The 16,951-nt window shown below is 38.9% G+C and overlaps 1 protein-coding gene across 14 annotated transcripts in view; it reads right to left on the bottom strand.

Moving 5' to 3' along the window:
• Window positions 1-1,133: 1,133 nt before the first annotated feature.
• LOC139763652 (uncharacterized) overlaps window positions 1,134-16,951 on the bottom strand; it is a 235,881-nt gene continuing 220,063 nt past the window's right edge. For 8 of the 14 annotated variants that reach the window (XM_071689927.1, XM_071689922.1, XM_071689923.1 and 5 more), the window contains 5 exons: window positions 12,322-12,432; window positions 6,471-6,554; window positions 2,793-2,834; window positions 2,278-2,386; window positions 1,162-1,387 (listed from right to left, as the gene is read on the bottom strand). In XM_071689927.1, coding sequence (XP_071546028.1) covers window positions 1,185-1,387; window positions 2,278-2,386; window positions 2,793-2,834; window positions 6,471-6,554; window positions 12,322-12,432 — 549 coding nt within the window. In that variant the 3' untranslated portion in view covers window positions 1,162-1,184. Of the gene's footprint in view, window positions 1,388-2,277; window positions 2,387-2,792; window positions 2,835-6,470; window positions 6,555-12,321; window positions 12,433-16,951 lie in introns of all 14 variants that reach the window. The other 6 variants (XM_071689929.1, XM_071689926.1, XM_071689932.1 and 3 more) reach the window with 3 other exon arrangements.

Consider the following 16,951-nt stretch of genomic DNA (forward strand, 5'->3'; position numbering starts at 1 on the left):
TGCAAAGTGAGGATGCACCAGTGAAATATAAAGAATGAAGACTTGCTTCTCCGACTTGAAAGTGAATGCCCTAGCCATGAAGGGTGGGAATCTAATCAGCTGAAGACATTATGAAATTACACAGAGATAAATCAATTCTTCAGGTAGGCCACTTATAGTAATAGGCATATCAATAGAGAGAAGTTTCAACTACACTTACACTAAAAAAAATCATATCTAGGAAGAGGAATGTTAAAGACATTGTAGCATCAGGCTTTACTTTCTATCTCTATCTCTGATGCCTTTTCGCACCTGCAACTCCTTCAATTACTAGTGAACTCCAGTGGCACTTCTTGCGCTTTGGTGCACACCCTTAACATGCCACTGGAAGAGGGCAACTCAAGCACAGTGTTTGCAGAGGGTCCTACTTCATGTTCCTACTGACTACGTCTACCAAATGCTCCTGCCTAATGTCCCTACCAACCACTTCTACTTAATATTTCTGCCTAATGCTCCTGCATAAATGTTCCTTTACCTCCAATAAACATAAAACAATGGCTCTTCAATAAGATGGCAAACTATATTTATGAAATTTCACAACAGAAGCAGTGAAGTCATTCATGTGCTATTCAAGGCACTTACACTCTCCTCACTAAAGCACTGTCATGTGCTTACATCAAGTTTCAAGTATGGAAAAATCAGAATTGATTGTGTGCAAAAGATCTTTTGCACTGCTACTGTTAAGGGGTCCTTTAAGATACCTCAAATGGTCAAAAATCTCACCATAATAAGATGTGGTACAAATCTAAAAAAAAATGGTTCAATTCTCTCAAATATTTTTCATGTTTATAATGTCTTATGACACTCTTAAACACTTAAATACCCTTGATGAAAACCTTTTCCCACAGTCTGTCTACATTTTTGGCAAGCTCATTCCCAGCCTACTGGTTTTTACTGGATATATACTTCCTCATACCATGAGATTCAAGGGATGAATACGGCCTTACTATATCACCGTGTTATTGCAAAATGCAGATATGCAGAGTGGAGCACAAGCTTTAAGCCATGTTTTCTCAAAATCATTTTTCTGCAACTATATCCCCCAAAACTGTTTACAGTTCAATTTCTATCTTTTTTAATTATGATTACCACTTGCAGTTTTACTATGATGGCTCATGGAAAACAGTAAAAATTCTGAATTGCACTCACCTCTCTGTGTGAAGATCTGAGGAAGTTAAAGAGGAATCCTCAGAGCCAACACTATTAAGCGAGGCACAATTGACTTCACGTTGCTCCTTGGCTTTCTTTTCCTCCCACTGGGCCTTGACCTCATCTGCAACCCTCCGTTTTAGTTCCTCTACACGTCGCCGCTCATTTTCAATTACAAGGGTTCCTGTATGGAGGGGAACTTCACACTATTAATTGATACAGTAATCATTCTTCAGTAATGATGTTTCTAATAAATTTTAAGCCAGAGAACATACACTATACACAACATGAGTACTTTTATTCCACTGTAAATGAATCCACTTAAAGTGTGATACTGTACAAAGGCTTTCTACAAGATGTCCATTTATAATTTATCTTAAAATAAAATGAAAAAACTTTCTAAATCCCTACTTAAGGGGACACAAAGGAAACCCGTATCTGCATGGAAGGATTAGCCTCTGAATGTTTAAAACTTCATGTACCGGCGTGCTGTGAGACTCGCTATGATAAATGGAGCTGATGCAACACCAATCTTAAATTTCAATCTCACATACACCAGTCTAGAATAGTACACAGCACCTGAGGTACTAGGGGAGAGCTGTAATGCAATGCTAAAGTCTGTGTGTGTCCTTAGTGAGAAAATAATAACAAAATCAGAAGGGAAACCAAATATCAAGATGATAAACTACTACGGAAATTTAAGGAGTTGAACAACTATCTTAGAAAAACAGTGACACGGGAATTTTGTGAAGTCACTAATGAAAAATCAAACAACAAATGAGTAAAACACAAAACTGTGCTACAAGAATAGAAAAGATGTGAGGATATATTTCTATAATAAAACAGCAAATGGGTGAAACAAACAAAGTAAACTATTGGTGAATAAGGAAAACAAAAAAAAAATCTTGAGAGGTAGTATGACTGTGAAGAGAAGTTATAAAACAGGGCTCCATAAGAGTACCATTCCTTCTTATATGTGCAGGAGTAATCACTGAGACAAAAATGACACTGGATCCATGATAGAGTTTTGTTGGTATACTCTTACATCTAGTATTATTTAACAATCTGTGGATGATTTGCTTCCCTCACCTTGCTTCGCTAGAAGAATCTGACGATTACGCTCTATTTCCATGAGTGTTGCTGAAGTTTTACGGCCAAGTGAACCATCAGAGCAACCAAGTGGAGTTGATGATGTGACCTAAATTAAAAAAGAAGTAACCAATGAGTAATTTCAGTACTTTCTAAATAAATTCTGAGAAAATGTCACCATAACAAATATATCATATATAAGAAAATGGGTTTGACTCTTGAAAGGTCATTTTCTGAGCTGACAGACTACACTAAGGATACCATGTCCATGATAACTTTAACAAGACTAAGCGGAAAATCTTCTAAACACTTCATTATAGTAGCTCCTAATTTAATTAACATCTGTATGGTGGTTTTTAGCCACCAGCACATTATGCAAACAAGTTTGCCATAATAGCACTATTCACTAGCAGGTGTCTCTGATTCACTTATATCCATCACTATCCAGGCATTATTATGATGCTTTGTTCAAGCTAATTATTTATCAGACACGTGGGAAATTTTCAATCACTTACGTCATAAAAGGGATTCTCTGGACTCCAGCCCACTTTCTGAGTCTGGAAGCAGTTCAAAAATAGAACAGCAGTAAAATTTACTTTCCTTGTATGACATCAATAAATTTTTTCAGAAAAAGCCTCATATATCAATTGACATGATGCTAAAAATAAGAAATTTGTGAAGGGAGAATGGTTTCAATCATAACTTTTCATTGTATAATCATAAGCTGGCAGTGAGGATGGCTATGAAGCTCAGAGAAAATATGATGTTAGTTAATGCTACAGCAGGTGAAGCAATGCTAAAACAACAAAATTATAAATATCTCACCTAATTTCACTTAAGAGCAAAGATATATAAATAATATTGTAATCTGTTCCTTAAAGTCAAACGGTAAAAATGTGCACTTGGAATCATTTGTTTGCATCTGAATGCACTCAACATCACTAGACTGACTCTAAACTTGCAACCAAAATGTTTCAACATGTAACCATAACAATCTCATACTTTTCAAAATACATCAAAACTGAAATAATATGGTACATGGGAGGGTGGTGGCACACACATAGCATCAGACTGGGAAGGAAAAATGGGGTTTCAAGAATGGTAGAGGAAGTGTAAATCCATTATTTGCTTTAAGGAATCTGTATGAGAAATATTATGAGACACAGAATAATGTGTTTGTGGAGAAAGTGTATGATATGGATGACACAGAAGCTTTGTGGAAGTTGGTACGAATATATGGCCTGGAAGGAAAGCTACCAGAAGCAGTGAGGATTAATCATCCACAAAGTAAGGCATATGAGCAAGCATGAAGGGAGAAGGGTCAGTGGTTCCTGGTCTGTGTCTGGCGGTGAGTAATGCCATCATGATTGTTTAATCTATTTATGGATGGGGTGGGGGAGGTAAATGCAAGGGTCTACGAGATAGGGGAAAGACCACAATCTGCTGGATCTAGGGGGAAGGGGTGGAAGACCTAAGAGGTGAGTCAGTTACTTTTGCTTATAACAAAACCCTAGTGGCATTTTTTAGTGAGAAACTGCAGAAGTTGGCTTGCAAGTATGGGAAAGCTTGTGAAAGAGGAAAGATGAGTAAATGAAAAACAAAAAAAGGTTGTCAGAGTTAGATTTATCAATGGAGAGAGACAAGTTAGTTGGAGTGTGAGTTTGAAGGAAGAGAACTTGGATGAGTTGGAGTGTTTTATCTACCTTAGAGAGAGGACATGGCAACAAATAGACCCATGGGAACTGAAGTGACCCATCGGGTGGGTGAGGGGGAGTTAAGGTCCTGATTGCATTGAGGATAGTGTGGAAAGAGGGTCATGGTCTGTGAAGGTAAAGATGGGAATGTTTGATGGTAAAGTTTCTCGGCAGTATCGTATGGATGCAAAGTAAGGGGGAAAAAGTGCTGGAAATAGAATGTTCGAGGATAATATGTGGTGTGAGAAGGAATTAACAAATAAGAAATGATAGGAGAGAGAAAGATGTGCTAGTACGACAACATGTATGACAGGGCTAAAGAATGTGAGCTGAAATAGTTTGGATGTATGGAAAGGATATACAGGTTGGAAGTGAAGGGTACATGGAAAAGGGGGAACCAAGGAGGTGATAGGATAGAGTGATAGACATTTTGAGATGCCAGGGCCAGCACTTGCAAGAGAGAGAGAGAGGTTTGTATAAGGATGGAGGAAATTGGTGTGATGTGGTATACAGGGGTAGCAACATGCTGTCAATGGGATGAACCAGGAATGTGAAGCGTTTTGAGGAAACCATGGAAAGACCTGTGGGACCTGGTTTTGGACAAGGAGGCTCTGGTTATGGCGCATTATACTTAACAGATAAGGAGTGGATGTGAGCAAATGAGGCCACTCTTTGTCTGTTCTTGCACTACCTTATCAATGGGGGAAAAGGCAAACAAGCATGAAAAAATCCCAATAACTGTCACCATTTCCTGTATTAGCAAGGAAGTGCCAAGAACAGAGGAATGGCCACAAGCAGTCACATCCACTCCCTAGCTGTCATGTATAATATACCAAAACCAGAGCCCCTATCCACAGATAAGCCCCGAATGGTTTCCCCTGACCACTACGACCTAGTTCAGCCCAATGACAGTATGTCATCCTCAAGAAGAACATTAATCCAATTTGCTATATCCCAAACACACCACACACCCTCCTTAATGCACATGTCCCAACAACTCAAAAACTTTTTCTCTCCATCATTTCATCTCCTACAATGTTTTTCCCTTCCTCCTGATCCCTCCATTTCTTAGTCTCTCTTTGTTTTTTCATGTGACCAAACCATTTCAACATATCCCAGTCAGTTTTCTCAATAATATCCTGCTTACTATCATATATGATCAATCCCTAAACAGCATATTGTCCTCGAGCATTTCACTTCCAACAGATCCATCCACTTCAATTCTTTTGTATTCAGGGCCAAAGACTTGTACCCATACAACACTGTCAGGTTTACTATAGTTTACCAACAAACATATCTGATCTTTGCCATCATAGACAGTCATGTCTCTTTAACACTCCTCAGCGAACCCAAAAACTTTGCCCATTCTTCCACCCTATAAGTCTCTTCAGCTTCTATAGTTCCATTTGTGGCCATGTCCATTCCCAAGAATCTAAAGCATTCCACTCCTTCCAGGCTCCCCATTTGAACCCCCCCACAAAAAAAAACTGTTTAGTTGCTTCCTAAATTTCATTAACTTACTTTCAATCACATCAACTCTGAACTTTCTCCTTTCACACACACTCCCAAACTTAGATACGAGCTTCTGCAGTTCTGACTCAAATTTGCCAATGGAGCTGTGTCATACACAAAGAGCAACTGACTTAACAAATGTGCCACCCTAGTCTCCAGAAACTCCAAGACCCTCATCCAAAAGTCTTACCCCTCTCTCAACTCCATAGGAAAAACTTATGGCGTGAGTATGAAGATTCTATAATGAATGGTTCTTAAGTTACTACGCTAACAAGAAATGCCCACAGACAGGCAGATATATAGACATGGGTGACAGCATAATGTAGTGGCGAGACAAAATCTTAATGGCACAACAGTACGGGTACTGGTGTCATGCTGGTGTGAATATCATAAAAGATATATTTCAACACCATAGCGTACAACTATAAATAATGGTGATACTGATGACATAAAAGCAATAGCTAAAACATACGGTATTCAGGTACCTGCAATGTACCTCCGCCAAAGTAGACATGATAGTTAAACATTTGTGTCAGGTAATGTAATGTGGTACTGTATTTACTATGCAAACATAAAACCTAACATCACAGAAGCATGCAGAAATGGACTCTGATAGCGACAATGAGGATATCATTAATATTTCTTTCCTGCCTCCAACTAAAGCAACTGCAATAAAAATAAAAGTGACTGCAATATCATTTTCTAAAATTTCATACACTGTATTTTTTCTATTATACTTAATTGCCATCTCCTGTGTTAGTGAGGTAGCACAAAGAAACAGACGAAAGAATGGCCCAACCCACCCACATACACATGTATATACATAAACGCCCACACACGCACATATACATACACTGTATTATGAAAAATAAAACTTTATCTTCATACATTCCCTCAAAATTTTCCATATCTGATAATGATATAAAGTTATCAATCCTGTTATACATAACAAGGCCTAAAACAAATTAGTGAAGAGGAAGACTTTACCTGGTGTATTCGATCAAGGTCTTCTTGGGACTGGTCCAACAAATGCAAACGAGACAGACGCTCAGCCAATTCCGGAGCACCACTCTGGATTTAAAAGTTTAAATACATTTATTTACCCATTTCCTAAAAATTCCAAGTTAGCAATTTAAGCCCCCAAGAACAAAATTTACAAGTATAAGAGATTATATGAAATGCTAGAATTTCATGTGGAGAGACTAAAATCTGTACTATGACAAACACTGTTTGAGGATGCAAGGTTAACTATATAATTTCACTCCCAGCTCATATGTCTGACCATACAACTGTGTATGTCTCCTAACCTGATGCACCATTTCCTCCTATAGTCCTTTCTAATGATAGCCAACCGTGGCAATGGTATGACTGGACTAACATGAAAATTCTTTTTGACATTTCTAGGGATAACAGCAAGCAGCTGTTATGTCTGCCAAGTGCATAGTACATTACTGTAACAGATATGGTGGCACATATTCTCTCTTGCTCTAGGACAATGCATTTTTCCAAGGCATGCCTTAGTCACTCCTACTAAGGAAGCCTGATATATAGGGCATGAAAAAACTATTTCCTATAACTTGTACTGAGCTTTAACTGCCATCCAAATTACTGCAAAGCTTCAAAAGAAATTTGGTAACCTCCTCCTCCTCCTACACTGATAATTTTTTTTCTGGTCTTCATTTAAAATATTTCTAATAAATTCCATGAATCAACCTTTGCTTTGCTCTTCTGTACCAACAATACTTTAGCTGTTTTTTCTCTTTTGATACTATCACTTTTTCTTTTAATTCAACTTTGGATGCAGGACTTCAAAATCTTAAACTCCTTCTGAAATGTTCTAAAAATCTCCACAATATGAAGGAGTGCATCTCTAAGCATGAGCCAATTTCTCTGTCGGCTTCCCTTTAGCATTAAAACTAAAACTTTTTCTTTATCTAAGAAATATTCACTAGTAAAGCCCATCCTAAAGAAGGGTGACAGTTTTAATCTTCCAACTATCATCCAATCGGCTTGACGTACATATCATCAAAATCTTTGAATTTCTCATCAGCCCACACTTCCTAACTCAACACACACCTCTATTTCTCTCACCTCACATTCAGTACATGCTTTGCATGGCATGATCCCTAGATGACGTCCTCTCATGATACCAATACCAGGTCACCCTCTTTAAAAGCATTGGGGTGGTGTTATACATTGTGGCCCTTGATATTTTCAAACATTCAGAAAAGGTCTGGCATAGAAGTTTGATCTCCAAACTCCCCTCTCTCAGGAGTAACAGACAATAACCTAAGGGTTTTACTTCTGAAAGCCACCAGAGAGAAAAGGCAGATGGAAGTGCTGCCAAGCAAGGGGGTCACCACTCTCGTACGGTTTCCTCAACTCTTTGACAGTTGAAGGCAGTCTCTTCAACAGAAACTCAACTAGAGCATCATCAGTACACTAGGCAGGGCAGAGGGACTTTCTAGGTACTGAGTGGCCTATTGACATGTCATCTCAGACAACATAGTCCTAAAGCTTGACGGGCTGCCTGCAAAAGTGCTGTGCAGTCCATGAAGGAAAAATGCTTAAATGGACTGTTTGCTAAAAAAATAATATAATCAGTCATCTTAAAAAGGAGGAAAGGATGGCAAGAACTTTGTATATTAATTCAAGTCCACAAGCGGGGCTATCCATCAAAAATTGGATCCCTCGAAGTGTTCAGGAGGAGCAGCCTGGCAATCAACCTTCTGTTGAGGTGCCACAATCTCTGAGCCTCAGCCAATATTACTATTTTCAAGGGACCATCTGAAGTAAAATGGTTCCACCTGAAACTTTGAGCATCCATGCGAACTGTCATTAGGTCCACAAGGGCTCTGCAAGCAATGTCTCTGCAAATTTTCCCTGCTGGACCACCACTCCAAAGCTTTGCAAAGCTCTTGAGGGTATCTCCTTATACATCTCTCCTTAACCAAAATGAACCAACAGGGTTGGGACTACACATCCACAAGCACTCTCCATGTGCACAAGGAACCATAGATCAAAAAAAGGTGTACCTGCAACCATCTTTAACAAAAGAAACAGGTCTATATGACCAGATGCTGAAGAACCCAATCAAGTTTATGGCAACAAGGATGAAAGAAATAATAGTATATAAGACGGAACATGTTTTGGGGGACACTTTAACTGATGACAAGATGCCATAAATCTGCAGGGCTAGCTAGACAAGAGATCACTACCAATTATGAATACAATCAAACAAGTATTTGTACTTAATTTTAAGCGATTTATGTCATCATTTGTAGAAGACATTATACTCATGTTAAGGCCTTTCCCTACAAGAGAGCATCTAACTGTTGTCAATCCATGAAAATGAAGGGCCGACTCTTACAAACTTTGTGTCTTTAAGAGGGCAAGTTTGCCCCATTCTTCTTAAGAACAAGCTGCCATAAAAGATGCCATTCAAACATGTATCTACAGACATAAAGGTTTTCAAACATTTTCCAGGACATCTTCCAAGGCAGAAAATTTAATATATGAGCAACTGCCAAGGTAAATGCATTAGAATATGGGTAATCAATCCTAACAATTCCCTTAAAGCTTGCCAACAAATACAGCTGTAGCAGAATTTCTCATGGTTCTTTTGTCCCCTCAGCCTAAATCATATCAAAGTTTCAATTTCTTTAAGCCTAAACAGTACTCAGAAATTAAGAGATTTTTAATCAACAAAATGGTTATGTCAAAAGGAACCTTTTGCTTTATTATCTCACTTCACAGAGATTACAAATCTAGGATATCATGCTTGCCCTCCATAAAGAAAGATCATTACAGACCATCATATCTTATGTTATCTACATTTCCCAAGTACTCTCACCGATAACTAAATTTCTGTTGATAATCCATAGTGACCAATCCTAAGAGGATTTGCAAAAAATCTCCCCAGGTAGAAACTTTTCAACTCAATTCTCTTACAGAATCTGCAGTATACTAGAAGATGCACAAGACCCTAAGCCCTTGGGTCTTTCTTTGCATCCCTAGCTAATGACACAGGGATACGAGTTCATCTCAACAAGATCTGCTGAGCAGTCACACCAGGAATGACAAAACAAAAAAGTGAAGTAAGTGGAGAGAGCTGCCTGGTGCCCATCCCAGTGACAAGTAACTTTTCGTGAACAAATATCCAAACTTATTAAGATAGTTTGGTACTGACCCTGTCTCATCTTTGGCAATCAAAAACCCTAGGTCCATACACAATATCTATTGCAAAAAAGTTTAAAGCTCTTCAAATATAAAGTATTATACAGTACTTCCTAAAGATAAGTCAAGGTTTGGCCTTCAAATCCATGTAAAGGGTCAACAGACCTTTTCTGTGATGATATCAAGTCCTCTCAAAACAAAATATCAGGGACCATTAATTGAAGTTCTATAACCAAGAACTTTTAAAGGAAATTACAAACTTTCGCTGAACAATGTTGAGGTGGCTCTCTGAAAGCCGTCTACTCCGGACTGATATACCCAAATGAATTTTTAGAGGGCCCTAAAGACAACAGTCCTGTAAATCCTGCTTAAGACTTATTCAAGACACTTTCTTCATCCATTCATAAAACACAATGCCTTCTTTCCCAGATCCCAAAACCTGTTGTTCATTGACTTATAAAGGCAAAAAATACTCAGTTCTAACCTTCTCGAACAGTCTAGCTTAAAAGAATGCCAATAAAGGAATGGAATTCATTACCCTTGTTATAAAACTCAGCTGACGCTTTCTGTAACTTTCACTGATACATTTGCTTTTATAAAATAAAAATATCTTGAATCACTCTAAACTACGAAGAGACCATCACACACGAACAAAATGTACTGATCTGGTTGACTAGCAACAGTGGGTGATGTGGTGTTACCTCCAGGTATGGTGGTTCTCAAGATACAGTAAAAGCAATGATGATTCCTGTCAAGAAAAAACCTATGACTAACAGGCGAAGATACCAACTGACCTTTAATCCCAAGGTAAAGAAAAAAAAAAAAAATGGAGACACCACCAGATATCACACAGGAGGTCCAAATACAGCCAATATGCAAGTGTATGAATGGTGGTGGATAATGTGATAGGCCAGCGCAGGTTACTGTATGGTTGTTAAGTCCCCATGAACAAGCATCCACCAACCTCATTACATTTCATGATGGTCAAAGGTGATGAATTCTCATGAATAAACTTTATTTTGTATCAAATCCCTCAGAGCAAGTGCTCTTTCAAATGTTCATAGGACTCAGTCAAGCAAGCTTGGTCAACTGCATTCGATCTGAAGTTGACTGTCAGTTCAATTGGAACCTTACATTTCCTTCAGCAACATACCAATCAACTTAACTGGTCTGTTGCTTCCCAGAGGCTCAAACATTTTATGATTTCAAGCATTAAAAACAGTAAATTTACATATAAGATTCTTAACTTTCAGTAACAGCATTCAGAATTATAACAGTGATATGTTAAATACAGTAAACATTAGCAAGAATGCATAAAGCAACCGATGGGGTTAATTAACTTTGTTTTTCATTTACTTGAAAGGTTACTATGTAATAAGAACATAAAGGAAAGAATTAAGAATATTTACTTTCAAGGTGATCTGCCATTCACACCCTAGAAAAGGTTATCAAATTTATCATATTAATATAATTAACAATTCATAATGTATTTTCTATGATGAATGTAAGTCTACAGAACTGATAATGTCCACATTATCATTATATGAAATTATGTATAACATCAGAAATTTTTCTTTCCCACAGTTCTATATAACTCAAGTTATATAATCCTGATTTGTTCTGCACTCTAACCATAGGAAAAAACTAAATCACGTGATCTTCAGCTCTGCAGACCTACATTAACATAGAGTTTAATACCTATAATAGTATGGAAATAGAAAGTGGTTAATCTCATGAAAATTATACTTAGAATATACTGAAAACAGCTCACTGACTGAGCTTGACTTTGCAGAGATGCAAATGTTTAATTTTAGGTTATCAAAGAAAAAAGTTACAGTTTGACAGCATGAAAATTATTAGCAAACACCTGTTATCATTTAAACAACATGCACGTACAACAACAAAAATCCAGGATGTTTGGGACCTAGATGCAGCAATATTTTCATTTTCCCAAGTTCCTAAGTATATTCAATTTCCTTCCTTGCCTATTTACTGTTTCCCACACTGGCAAGGAAGCATCAGGAATAGACAAGGAAATGCACTCATCTGCTCACATCCATTCTCCAGCTGTCCTGTTAAATTCACTGAAACCAGAGCCCCTCTATCCACAACTAAGCTCCACAGACCTTCCTGTGATTTCCACTGACCATTTCATTTGTCCTGACATCACACTGGCCACTGACATCACAATGCCTATGTACAACATCAGTTTGTTCTATCCTACACAATCCTGTATGGTTATGCCCTTGAAACTCAAAAAATTCTTCATTCCATCCTTCCATCTCACCCTCAGTCTACCCCTCTACCTTCTTTCCTCCATTGCTGATGCATAAATCCTCTTATTCATTATCTCCTCACCCATCCTTTCCATAAGTCCAAACCATTTCAGCATACCCTGCTCAGCTCTTTCAAACATACTCCACTTACTACTATAACCCTTAAAATGTCATTCCTAAATAGGAATAATAAAAATATTGCATAAATACAAAAAATTAACTTGATAGGTCTCAAAATTTTTTTCCAAGTCTCTCAACTTTCCACAATTCTGATGTCAGGATTTTTGATGTTGAACCTCAACTTGTATTCATATTCATATAAGCTTTGCATTTAAATGATGCATGTTAATATCCCTATGCATCAGCAAGCAGTTGGAGAGGTATACCTCTTCAGTATCAGATGAGCAAGCAGGTGAGCACTGGCCATTGGTGGGTATGAGGCCTAAGCGGATCAGTTCCCCAAGACGGCGTTCCGCAACACTCAAACGTCCTCGCTCCTGCAACCCAACACCAGCTTAGCATAACAGCAACACACAGCATACCAGAGCACAATTAGATAATGCCACCACAGATTACCAAAAAACTTGTTCATACCAAGGAACTTTTGGAAGAAACAATATTCAAAATCCCAACTTGAGTTTCTAACAAAAACAAAAACTTCCAATATACATGACCTCATTTCTTTTATTTTTAGCTCAGCCCTCTCTCTATAAATACACTGTACTCTAACTCTTTACCTATCATCTACTATCAAAGTTCTCCATCACCCCATGATTATGTGAAGAGAAAATTAGACACATTTGTTATGTAATTTCTTCCACAAGCATAAGGATAGTGAGGGTGTTTTCTGTGCTGGCCTCCTTTCTCATTTCATAATCCTGTTAAAATCACTAATTCACTTACTTTGTCACATTCCCCATCTTATTCTTCTCCACTTTCCTCACACATTGATATATGTCATAAGCAACAGCACTGGTGGTAGATAAAATGAATGTTTCAAAATAAGACACCTTCACACTACTTCAATGATGGAAAAATATGGGGAACACATTGAAGAAACATCTTTTTTTTTTAAACTGAGCTTCATTTCACAGTCTACTTTCTTCCTACCCAGGTAGAATGGGTATGAATAGTAAGATTATAATTAGAAATGTTACACCTTTCAGACTGCATATAAGTGTGAGGACAGTGAGTGGCTGGTAAGTTTGAGGAGGACATTGGAAGTGCTCTTTCATTGGAAATATTCTCTCTCTACAAGTTAACTTATATCAAAATCTTTCAGTACCCAGAGCTCATACAAACAGAACATTGGGAGCAGTTGTTATGCAACTTCTTCCAAAAGGCCCTTCTCCGTAAGTACTGTAATCCCACTAAAATCACTCTCTTTGTTTTCATCACAAATCGATACATCATAAGTGTTATCCTACATCACTTATGTCATCCATAAACCTATATATTTTTCATGGGAACACTGTGTACACACAACCAGCAATTCAACACACTGCACTCGAGGCTGGTATTTTCAGGGGATAAATAAGGAGTGCAGAATATTTCCCTGTGCCTTCCTAAAGATGGAAGGTTCCATAAGCTGGATATGGGGGGCAAAAAAGTTAAAACATCAATTAATGCTGACTGCTATTTCCTGAGAACATCTCCTGATGTTTGCCACTGGTGAAGGCTTATCAGCATTTTGGCATGCAAGACCTGACCTTGACCTTTGATGATATCACCTAGAAATTTCAAAGAGGCAGAGAACTTTTCATGCAATCCTTATGATGCAAACTGGTCATGTCCAATCACTCAGCTGTGAGATATCACACATAAGTAGCAAATGCATGCACAAACACAGGGAAAGCCAAACCCGTATGTCTCTTTCATTTGCAGCATGAGGAATATAATTTTTCTTTGGAAAAAATATAATATCTGCATACAACATCATGCAAATACATGATTAATGTTACCACTATCAAGACTATGACCAAGAATGACTTATCTGTGTGACAGGACTTGATCTGACAGATTCTTCAGCCTGTTTCCATATACTGCAAAGCTACTAAAACAGGTCACATGTCTAGAATGATATATCCTTGCCATGGATGGGTTACAAGATCCCTACACTGAATTAGCTAATAAAATTCTGCTGTAGTACATTATCATTGATCCTTTTATTGCGATGGTCATCCACCAACTACCATGCGCAGCATACTATGAAGATCAATCTTTTTTTTTTTTTTTTTTTATACTTTGTCGCTGTCTCCCGCGTTTGCGAGGTAGCGCAAGGAAACAGACGAAAGAAATGGCCCAACCCCCCCCCCCCCATACACATGTACATACACACGTCCACACACGCAAATATACATACCTACACAGCTTTCCATGGTTTACCCCAGACGCTTCACATGCCTTGCTTCAATCCACTGACAGCACGTCAACCCCTGTATACCACATGACTCCAATTCACTCTATTTCTTGCCCTCCTTTCACCCTCCTGCATGTTCAGGCCCCGATCACACAAAATCTTTTTCACTCCATCTTTCCACCTCCAATTTGGTCTCCCTCTTCTCCTCGTTCCCTCCACCTCCGACACATATATCCTCTTGGTCAATCTCTCCTCACTCATTCTCTCCATGTGCCCAAACCATTTCAAAACACCCTCTTCTGCTCTCTCAACCACGCTCTTTTTATTTCCACACATCTCTCTTACCCTTACGTTACTTACTCGATCAAACCACCTCACACCACACATTGTCCTCAAACATCTCATTTCCAGCACATCCATCCTCCTGCGCACATCTCTATCCATAGCCCACGCCTCGCAACCATACAGCATTGTTGGAACCACTATTCCCTCAAACATACCCATTTTTGCTTTCCGAGATAATGTTCTCGACTTCCACACATTTTTCAAGGCTCCCAAAATTTTCGCCCCCTCCCCCACCCTATGATCCACTTCCGCTACCATGGTTCCATCCGCTGCCAGATCCACTCCCAGATATCTAAAACACTTCACTTCCTCCAGTTTTTCTCCATTCAAACTCACCTCCCAATTGACTTGACCCTCACCCCTACTGTACCTAATAACCTTGCTCTTATTCACATTTACTCTCAACTTTCTTCTTCCACACACTTTACCAAACTCAGTCACCAGCTTCTGCAGTTTCTCACATGAATCAGCCACCAGCGCTGTATCATCAGCGAACAACAATTGACTCACTTCCCAAGCTCTCTCATCCCCAACAGACTTCATACTTGCCCCTCTTTCCAGGACTCTTGCATTTACCTCCTTTACAACCCCATCCATAAACAAATTAAACAACCATGGAGACATCACACACCCCTGCCGCAAACCTACATTCACTGAGAACCAATCACTTTCCTCTCTTCCTACACGTACACATGCCTTACATCCTCGATAAAAACTTTTCACTGCTTCTAACAACTTGCCTCCCACACCATATATTCTTAATACCTTCCACAGAGCATCTCTATCAACTCTATCATATGCCTTCTCCAGATCCATAAATGCTACATACAAATCCATTTGCTTTTCTAAGTATTTCTCACATACATTCTTCAAAGCAAACACCTGATCCACACATCCTCTACCACTTCTGAAACCGCACTGCTCTTCCCCAATCTGATGCTCTGTACATGCCTTCACCCTCTCAATCAATACCCTCCCATATAATTTACCAGGAATACTCAACAAACTTATACCTCTGTAATTTGAGCACTCACTCTTATCCCCTTTGCCTTTGTACAATGGCACTATGCACGCATTCCGCCAATCCTCAGGCACCTCACCATGAGTCATACATACATTAAATAACCTTACCAACCAGTCAACAATACAGTCACCCCCTTTCTTAATAAATTCCACTGCAATACCATCCAAACCTGCTGCCTTGCCGGCTTTCATCTTCCGCAAAGCTCTTACTACCTCTTCTCTGTTTACCAAATCATTTTCCCTAACCCTCTCACTTTGCACACCACCTCGACCAAAACACCCTATATCTGCCACTCTGTCATCAGACACATTCAACAAACCTTCAAAATACTCATTCCATCTCCTTCTCACATCACCGCTACTTGCTATCACCTCCCCATTTACGCCCTTCACTGAAGTTCCCATTTGCTCCCTTGTCTTACGCACCCTATTTACCTCCTTCCAGAACATCTTTTTATTCTCCCTAAAATTTACTGATAGTCTCTCACCCCAACTCTCATTTGCCCTTTTTTTCACCTCTTGCACCTTTCTCTTGACCTCCTGTCTCTTTCTTTTATACTTCTCCCACTCAATTGCATTTTTTCCCTGCAAAAATCGTCCAAATGCCTCTCTCTTCTCTTTCACTAATACTCTTACTTCTTCATCCCACCACACACTACCCTTTCTAAACAGCCCACCTCCCACTCTTCTCATGCCACAAGCATCTTTTGCGCAATCCATCACTGATTCCCTAAATACATCCCATTCCTCCCCGACTCCCCTTACTTCCATTGTTCTCACCTTTTTCCATTCTGTACACAGTCTCAATCTACAGAGGTAATTTTCCAATACAAGATGAATTTTGCGTGAATTGTTGGCTCTGTTGGCTGGCCATCAATGGCAAGTGAAATCATAAGTCACTGAAGCTGTCTAGAAGCAGCAGTAAATCCCCCAGTGACCACAGTTGGTGGTTTTGCATCCTTTCTTGGCACTCGTCAAGTCTGTGGTGCGCACTCCCATGCACCCATTACTATGCCCCTGCAGCATCCATGCCATCCTTACTTAAGATTGGCCAATCTAGCAAATAATATACTTTTCCCAACCTATGAATGCTCAATTTATAAAAATAAACAATAGTTTTGCTAGTTTTTCTGTACTTAATCATTATAAAAGTTTTGAAATAAAAGGTTACTCAACTTGCACCCAAAGGATTGGTTAATCCACCAAATAATATTTTTCCTTAACTAGGAACAACTGTTGACTCTTTCTTTTCGTGCACTAGGGGAGGGGGAAAATAATCACTTGCTCAC

Source organism: Panulirus ornatus, chromosome 47 (assembly GCF_036320965.1).
Source record: "Panulirus ornatus isolate Po-2019 chromosome 47, ASM3632096v1, whole genome shotgun sequence".
Taxonomy (NCBI): Eukaryota; Metazoa; Arthropoda; class Malacostraca; order Decapoda; family Palinuridae; genus Panulirus; species Panulirus ornatus.